This window comes from Anticarsia gemmatalis, chromosome 17 (genome assembly GCF_050436995.1).
Source record: "Anticarsia gemmatalis isolate Benzon Research Colony breed Stoneville strain chromosome 17, ilAntGemm2 primary, whole genome shotgun sequence".
Classification (NCBI taxonomy): Eukaryota; Metazoa; Arthropoda; class Insecta; order Lepidoptera; family Erebidae; genus Anticarsia; species Anticarsia gemmatalis.
Genome location: NC_134761.1, coordinates 6,856,263 through 6,865,079, shown reverse-complemented (window position 1 = coordinate 6,865,079; position 8,817 = coordinate 6,856,263). Strand labels below are relative to the sequence as shown.

The 8,817-nt window shown below is 33.8% G+C and overlaps 1 protein-coding gene across 1 annotated transcript; it reads left to right on the top strand.

The window, feature by feature from the left end:
- The first annotated feature begins 1,569 nt into the window (after window positions 1-1,569).
- LOC142980146 (allergen Tha p 1-like) lies at window positions 1,570-3,298 on the top strand. Its single transcript, XM_076125465.1, has 3 exons — window positions 1,570-1,659; window positions 2,434-2,631; window positions 3,023-3,298. The coding sequence occupies exons 2-3, from the start codon at window positions 2,445-2,447 to the stop codon at window positions 3,211-3,213; spliced, it is 378 nt and encodes a 125-aa protein (XP_075981580.1). The 5' UTR covers window positions 1,570-1,659; window positions 2,434-2,444; the 3' UTR covers window positions 3,214-3,298.
- Window positions 3,299-8,817: the final 5,519 nt, after the last annotated feature.

The following is an 8,817-nucleotide window of genomic DNA, read 5'->3' as shown; positions in this document are numbered from 1 at the left end:
CGTATAAAATTATCTCTCTAGAACCGTTGCCTTCAACAATAACGTTTCCTATACAGTATTTGAACCAAAATGTAGGGGAGAGTAACCTATATTGTACCGGCTCCTAAATTGTACCACGTCTGTATTTCCTAGTAATTATTAATATTATTTTGCAATGTCAACATAAAACCACTCGACTAAAGCGCCACCAACACTCCTCCATTTTGTTAGCACGCCGGACAGATACAACGTCTTAGACAAAATAAAACCTTTTTTGGACTGAGTGCATGTTATTTTTTCGTGTTTTGCCTAAAGAGTTTTCCATTAAATAAGGTGTATAATAATATAATGAAATCTGAAAAAAAAATACGTCGATATGTATTATTTTTGATCAATAGCTAATAGATACTTCATGTACAGAGGTTATTTTTTATTTTTTAAATTATTGTAAAATTATACTGTTCCCTATATTGTACCATGTCGAGTTACTTAAATTGTACCGGTCCAGTTTATGTAACCGATTGAAAATTTTGAATAATTTTTTAATTGATGGTGTATATATATTTTACAGATGGTGTCATAAGAATTGCACCTCTAATCCGGATATGTGACCATGTTCCAATTAAATAAGGCATAAAGATAATTGTTCCTATTCAGTTAGAAGTTCCTAATGTTTAGTTTATATTATATGATTTTCGATAGCTGTTTTATGAGGCAAAAAGATAATTATGTTCCTACTCAGTTAGAAGTTCCTAATTTTTAGTTTATATTATATGATTTTTGATAACTATTTTTGTTAACTTTGAATTAATATGTTGAGAAGCTTTAAATTGTTTATTTTAACATAAGTTGCTAATTTTCTTAAATATTGTGATTCCAAAAGGCTGGTTAATTAGAACAGTACTTTTTTAAGGCTGATTGTACTGAAGAATACAAATAAATCAATATTCTTATTAAATAGCTTTGCTTTTTCTTGAATAGGTTTTCTTTGGTACGATTTAAGTACCTAGTGGTCCAAATAAGGGTACCAGTTACGTTATTTGGACCGAAGGACAGCCTCCACAAAATCCTTTTTTTTCACTAGTTGGAACTGAGGTGCAATATTTATACCTTGATATCGTGTAGCTGTTTAACCATGTTATCTTATGAATTAGTTTATATTTTTGTAACTTAAACGGATTCGATGCTATTTCATCTAATGTCAAAAGTGGTCCAATATAGGTTACTCTCCTATACTATTACCTAGATCCATTGTAAAATGCAAATGCTGATCTCTTAATGCAATTCCGATGCATCTTTGTAAGCTTTGCAGCATCAAGTAAGCACAATTTGACGCAGGTAATACTGTCTAATTCGGCTTATTTATCCTGCAGGTTCTTATTGTAATCTACGATTTCGACACTCATATTTTGCCTCGTCCACTTTTTAAGATTTTAATAATTTTATATTTCAACTCTGACGTACTTACTTTACGTCTAATCAAAATATTTTCGAGAATAAACTTTGAGAACAAAAATACACTGAATTAAAATTCGGAAATGAGATATAAACATATTTTTTGTTCTGAAACGTCATTCATGATAAAATCAAGTGAGCATCGTCAAGGATATGATTATCATTAGAGTATATAAGACGACAAGTCGCCATGTCAGTTATAAGTACGAACAAGTTGCGTGCACGGTGAGTACCACCAAGTATACAAATAAATAATATTATTTAATTAAAAGAAAAGTCTTCCATTGTGTTGTGTCTTTCGTGTGTGAAACATAATTTAAAGTAAATATATTTTAGCATAATTTAACTAATAAAAAATATACAATTTGAACAGTTTTGAAATAGACTTAGCTTTTTCAATTTATTTTGCCGTGAAAACAAGTGAAGTACTTATGCGAATAAAACCACAAACTTCAAAGCAGACTCTACTTTCATTTAAAATTAATAGAAACAAGAAACATAATAAACTTCCTGAACAAGAAAAAAGTGTTTCATTTCAATATTATTTCAGTTTTTTCGGCAAAATTGGTGTTGCCTTTTCAAACACAGACTGCTTTTACAAACCACGCCGGCTTTGTGTACTCTCTAAATGTAGCTTTTTGAGCCCACAAAGGTTGCGTTTACTAAAAACGATCGGACGGCAATCAAAACGTAGGGGAATACGGTTTTTTATTTGATTTTTTGTTATTTTTTACTGCGTGTCCTCAATGGCCGATGGTCTACAAATGCTATTTTTAGTGGAATAGGGAAAATGAACTATATTCTGCACATATTTCTTTCAGTTAACAGGAAAGTCAAACATTACTCTGCGACCTTTGTTCACGTACTTACGGCTTTACAAATTTTACAAGAACTTCACTTTAAGAATACCGTCCCTCCTTTAGGTTAAAAGTTCCATTGCGTTTAGGAGAATGAGATATCTAACGTAGTCAATGTTCTTACATTTTAATTTTCTTCCAGAATCCATCAAAATGAAACTATTAATTGTACTAGCTGTGGTAGTAGCGTGCGCGCTCGCTCGCCCCGAAGACCACTACGATGACAAGTTTGACAACATTGACGTTGATGAGCTGATTGGAAGTGAACGTCTACTGAAAGGTTACGCCAACTGCTTCCTTGAAAAGGGAAAGTGCACTCCTGAGGGAAAGGAAGTTAACAGTAAGTCATTACACTGTATTAGTTCTCCGTTCATTTTTGTTCATATTTTGTTCCAACACATTTTATTTGATGCTTCCAATTGTGTAATTCGTGTCATCTTACCCAATTTCTTGTGTTTATACAAATAATGAGGATTCTGTCAATTCTATATCTGTATATTCCTTTGCATAAGACAAAACCAAACAGATATTTTCGTATATTAAATGTTCACATTACATTACATTATACGCCTGTATTGTCCCACTGCTAGGCAAAGGCCTCCCCCATAGTTTTCCACTGTAATCTATCTCCAGAAGTTCCGGCTTTTAAATGTTTTTATAACTAAAACAAAATGCGCAACACTTTCACATATCAAAAATTGCTGCCAACTTATACTTAATCCAATCAACAGAACTAATACCCGAAGCAACCACTTCATCTTGCGGCAAGTGCACGGAGAAACAAAAGATCCTCGCAGCGAAGACTATCAACGCGATGAAAACCAAGTTGCCTCAAGAATACAGCGAACTGATCAAGAAGCACGACCCTGAGGGCAAACATGGAGATGAACTGCAGAAATTCATTGACACTTACGGCGCTTAGACTCTCTAGATCAAAACTTGGGTTGACATACAAATCACTTGAATGTCTTTCATCAGCCATAACTCAAACGTCAAAATTTAAATTCCTATCAATTTGAAATGGTTTATTGTTGAGCAAATAAATTGCTGTCGATCCACCATTGTTGTTAAAATTCATGTGATCTGAGAAAATTATAACAGGATTTTTATATACTTTGTTGTTTAACTATACCGTATCACCGAAATCTCACTATCCACTTCATTCAAACCTTGATTGTCCGCATTCGTTTTTATTACTACATAATTAAATTAATTTTCTTTTATTTCCATGAAATGACGTCGGTGTCTGGAACAACAGGTAAAGTATCCCACAAATATTGATCTCACAATTAGTAGTCTTCTACGTTGTTCATTGATATACGACTCATAAATACATCGAGATTAGTATCAATATAATCAGAATTTATCAATACAGCCTCTTCATACAAATTGCGTGCTATTGGAAAAATACTCAACTCATTCAGGTTCAGTGTCACCTTCACGTCAGGGGCATTCTTTTGTGTTATATTTGATGAATCAAGCAATTGGACATCAAAGGATTTTTTCGATTCTGAAGTTTGACTTTCTACGACAAATGACACTTGGATGATTGGTCTTTATGTACGAACGTGTTAAATAATAATCTGTGGAGATTGCAAGAAAGTTTTATGTAATACTCGCATATTTTAAATATTTAACGAGATATTGCTTGAGGGATCTTTAATCAAAACTCTATGTAGTGCGTGAACGCTGTGTTGCAATATGCAAGTCATGCTACGGCACGATATTATTAATTTTTTAACCCTATTTTTACTACAAGAACCTTGATCTCTCTGATCTCAGAAGAAAGTGATCAAGGTTTTAAAGCTTCATATCAGATGGAATTTTGCCAAATGTTTTCATGTCACTTTACTTAGCTGTTAGTTTTTCTGACACTTAATTATAAACTGAGAAATTGGAACTTTCCGATATTTCTTAATACTGTCGAATTTACTCTTAGTCTTTGTATTTTTTTATACGAAAGCCTTTATTTACGCCTTTATTATTTTATAAGTGTAGTTTATATAAGGGTCGAGATCTAATCAGAAGAAGCACAGAGCTCGTAGCGTCAGCACTCGTGGTCACGTGCGGATTCCTCCCCACCATCTGTCACTACTCGGCCCTTTTCTTTCAGCCCCGTGTCATTAATGTTAGATAAAACGTCACTTTGTTATCCTACGGTGTTTGGGATAGATAAAGGTGAGGTCGTTGAACTCTTCAATTAATCGTAGGTGTTATTGTTTACCTGTAGTTTGTAAGTAGTTTTGACTCATAAAATATGAATGTCACATATAATTTACAACTACGAGACAGTTCTATTCACCTTTTTAATAGGCATATCAAAGATAGCTTTTAAAAACCGTCTGCTATGAAACATTGCACCAACATAAATACTAATTTATGTTGGTGCAATAAAATGTGTGAAAGAGGTTGTGGTTGAAAAGACTCACTGTGATGGACAGTGATTTTCCAAAAGTAATTTAACAACAAAACATTACACAAAATACAAATATTTTAATTGTTGAAGCAATTGAAGGAGGAAAAATTAATAAAATATATTAATTTTGACTACCTCCGTGGCGCAGTGGTTTAGGTCACCACGCCGATACCACTGCGTCGGGAGGTCGTGGGTTCGATTCCCACACGGAGCAATTATTTGTGCGATCCACAAATAATTGTTTCGGGTCTGGTTGTGCTTTGTGTCCGTTGTTTGTATGTTTGTAAAAAGTCCCCGCGACACAAGAGCAATTCTTAGTGCGGGAGTTGTCTTTAAAAAAAAAAAAAAAAAAGAAAAAAAACAACACTGAAAAATATTCCATAATTTAAAAACAAAATACGACTGCCTACAGAATATTTTCAGTTTGGAAAAGTTCTTAACAATACAATAATTGCCTATTGTGTTTCCACTTGAGAATTCATCATTATTCAAGGAGGTTCTTATATTTTTCCGTTCGTTTTATCGTCAACACGAGTAAGACCTGTACTTTTCCTTCAAAGAGACGAAAGGTGTAGGGCGACTCTTGAAACGCCTCTTGGGAAAGCTTTGTACGCAAGTGTCAGTTCCTTTCGACAACAAGTGTCACTCTTTAGTACTTAGCTTGATGTTTTCATAACGTCTGGGTTTTTCTTCAAGTTTTTTAAAAGTGAGAGAAAATCTGTGTTGAAGGAATTCACATAAGTTTCGGATTTCTTGTTTACAAGTCTCATAAAGAAGAAGATCGGAAGCCTGTGTTTAGAAGCGGTACAAAATATCCGAATCATCGAACTCCTGAAAAGTTTGAAAAGAAACCTTGCTCCGTTAATAAGTACACTTAAAACGTGAGAAAACTTAGAAACTAGATTTTAAAATTAAATATTGATTACATAAATCAATGCTTAAGGAAGCATTTTCTAGTCATTCCTGGTGAATACAGCTTTTTTACAACTGCATAAAGTACTAAATGAAATGCAAGAAACTATTTCATAAAGTTCATAGGTATTAAGAGATTTAACTGTATTATGTACTACTAAGTGCTAAGTAATTACACAACAGTAATCCTATCTGCCAATGAACAGTGTGGCCTGAACTAACTCCAATTGCATGTTGAATTCGTTATTATTAGTTAGCGAGAACTAATTACTCGAGTTGATACGGATATTGGTATTCAGGTTTATCTGATAGTTAAGTTTGTTGAGGAAACACAAGTTTAATGGATATCAATTGGTACTGTGTCTTTCAAAGCTAAGTATTGGCTATTCAGTGACTACGAATATATATTATAAGCATTTAGTACTTTCAGTTTTGTTAGTCTGATTCGCTTATGATAAAATAATAAAATGAAAGGAAAAGGAATTATCTCGTATCTAAATTAATATTTATAAAAATAGAAATCCTGGCTGAGCAACATCAGAGAACGGACTGGCATAGGGAGTACTGCTGAACACTTTCGTCTGGCAAAGTACATATAAGACGAAATATACAGAGCTGATTGCCAACCTTCACTAGTTGGTTTAGCTGCACTTGGGTTTACAATTTTGTAAAATATGTCAAATATTTCTATACTAAAGTTTAGTTGAAGCGAAACTTAGTAGGTGTCATTGTATTTTTTCAACGCGTGGGAAACTCTCTCACAGTTTAAATAGTTATAAATTAGTTATTTGAATAAACAATGAGATAATTGTACGTTTAATATAAATTAACAAAAATATCTTGATATTATACATTATTATAATATGACATGTGTACGTCACATGTACAATCACGCCTGTTTCCCTGTGGAGGTAGGCAAAAACCAGCAAACGCCACTTGCTACGATCCCTACGAACTTCTGTGGCTACATTAATTGCCATACATATTTTCATTGTACACTACATACAATATTATATATTTTTTTAATAGCGTAAAATAATATGACGTCAGACTACTACCTAAATGGTCTGCACTTTGGCAAGGTATGTAAATACTCCATTTCGACAATTTGTCGGCTACTACAACATTTCCATAGACCTTGCCCTTTGCCGCCCACACGCACAAACCTTTACTTTTACATTAAGCGTTTTGAAGACTTCTGTAATGCTTCGGAAGAGTTGTTACCTAACTATACATATTATGTTAAGTATGTCTACCATATGGGCGCTGTGTGTTACGAGTCTAAACCATCGGAGTACGAACTAATGTTTGAGTCTGCTACTAATGTATGTCTTAAACATATACCGTCTTACTTATACGTCGTGTAAACTCTGTAGCTCGATTTTCTCCTACTATTGACTATACAACGGTTAGCTATCGAGTTTGTAAGAAAATTTGATCAGCGCCTCTAACGGGCGCCATTTGAACTATTTTTACAGCATATTTTGGATGTTGGACTCTCAATACCCGATAGTACCGACTGTAGAAAACCACGCGTCAAGTTTTTTCGTTTTTGTCATGAAACTATTAGAATAATAATAGAAGAATGTATAATATATGTATGTTATTAACAAAAATCAAAGTACATACCTAAAACATATAGATAGCGTTATTTCAGGGACCTTGTGACATATTAAGAGCTCCATATTCAGGTCGATGGTCGATCATATTAAATATGACATGTCACCTTTATTTCCCCAAAGTACTTCACCCACTTTTCGCCAGGTCCATTACCGATGCCGTAGAGTTATATTATTATTTATTACTTACTGCAGAGTTCTCATTCCGTAATCACTACATAGTATAAAACAAAGTCGCCCATTTTGTCTGTAGTCCCTTCGTATGCATAAAACTTTAAAACTACGCAACGGATTTTGATGCGGTTTTCACTAATAGAAAGAGTATTTTCTCCGACAGGTTTTTATATATAATTGAAATACATTGAAACTATATTAGCTGAGTTATAGCGATTTATGTCCAAGAAGTCAGAAAAAAAATCTAATTGAAGATTGCATTTGTGCGTGCGCCGCTTATACCGTTGGATACAAGTAAGAACAATGTATAGCAAAAACATTGGTCTTTATTAGTTCTACAAAAAAGTCCGCGATGACATATATCCAGCTTTTTTATTTAAGTCACAAAAACTACTTTTCTGTATTAAAAAAACATTTAATTCGTTGGGTGATGTTTAACTGGTGATATAACCAATAATACATATATCCTTATCAAAATAAGTAAGTTCATCATCACGAGCATTTAATTTAGATTATTTTTGCAGTTTACAGTGTGTTATTTAGACATATAGTTTAGGAGATATCACGATATTAGTATTGCGGCACGGTACGGGCCGGCCGCGGCGGCGGCGGCGGGGGCAATAAAAGTAATAAAATGTAGAATGTAAATAATTTAAAAAGTAAACAAGAAAATAATAGTTAGATGTATATAACAAAAGTAGGTAAGTACATAAAAAAAAAACAAAAAATATAAAAAACGGTACATAAAAAATAAATAATATTAAAAAGTAGGTACTACGACTTTGATCTATACATATAAGACAAAAAAAAATCTGTACATTACTTAAATATTTTTTCCAAAAACTGATAGGGGGGGCGATCAAAGAAGAGTCACAGAAACCAAAAAACATTTTAATATTTTAAACGCGGTTAAGGGAAAGAGAAGTTATTGTGAATTGAAAATTAGTATCCAATATGTGTTGGTGCGTTGACTGTATTTGTCGAAGTAGCGGGATACACGCAAACGAAGTTGCGCGGGTCAGCTAGTTCAATATATTCCTTCCATGAAGTAGTGAATAAAAGAAGGAGCTCGTGGCTAAGTGACTTCAGCCACGCGGATCAATCTCCTAGGTTAAGCTACCCTTGCTGAAGTTGATCTGTGAATGGGTGACCATATTATACATTCGGAGTTCCTCCGTGTTTCGGAAAGTACTTTATATTTTAGGTACTGGCTGTCAATTTCAAAGATCGGACAGTCGTTAAAAGTTGTCAGAAGTTTGAAAGTCTGACAACCAGTCTTAGCGAGGGGTACCGAGTCATAACTCAGGTAACCGGGATGTGGAGGTCTGACAATATAATCAGTCGCCCCATCTAAAAGAATGGTATTTAGCTGCATCTGAAAAGGCTGGAAGCCAACTCCGACATA

What these genes read in the sequence shown, in the direction of transcription:
- LOC142980146 (XM_076125465.1), top strand. Translation starts at nt 2,445, where the DNA reads ATGAAACTATTAATTGTACTAGCTGTGGTAGTAGCGTGCGCGCTCGCT. An exon ending in TGAGGGAAAGGAAGTTAACA is followed by an intron (nt 2,632 to 3,022) that starts GTAAGTCATTAC and finishes TCCAATCAACAG; the next exon opens with AACTAATACCCGAAGCAACC.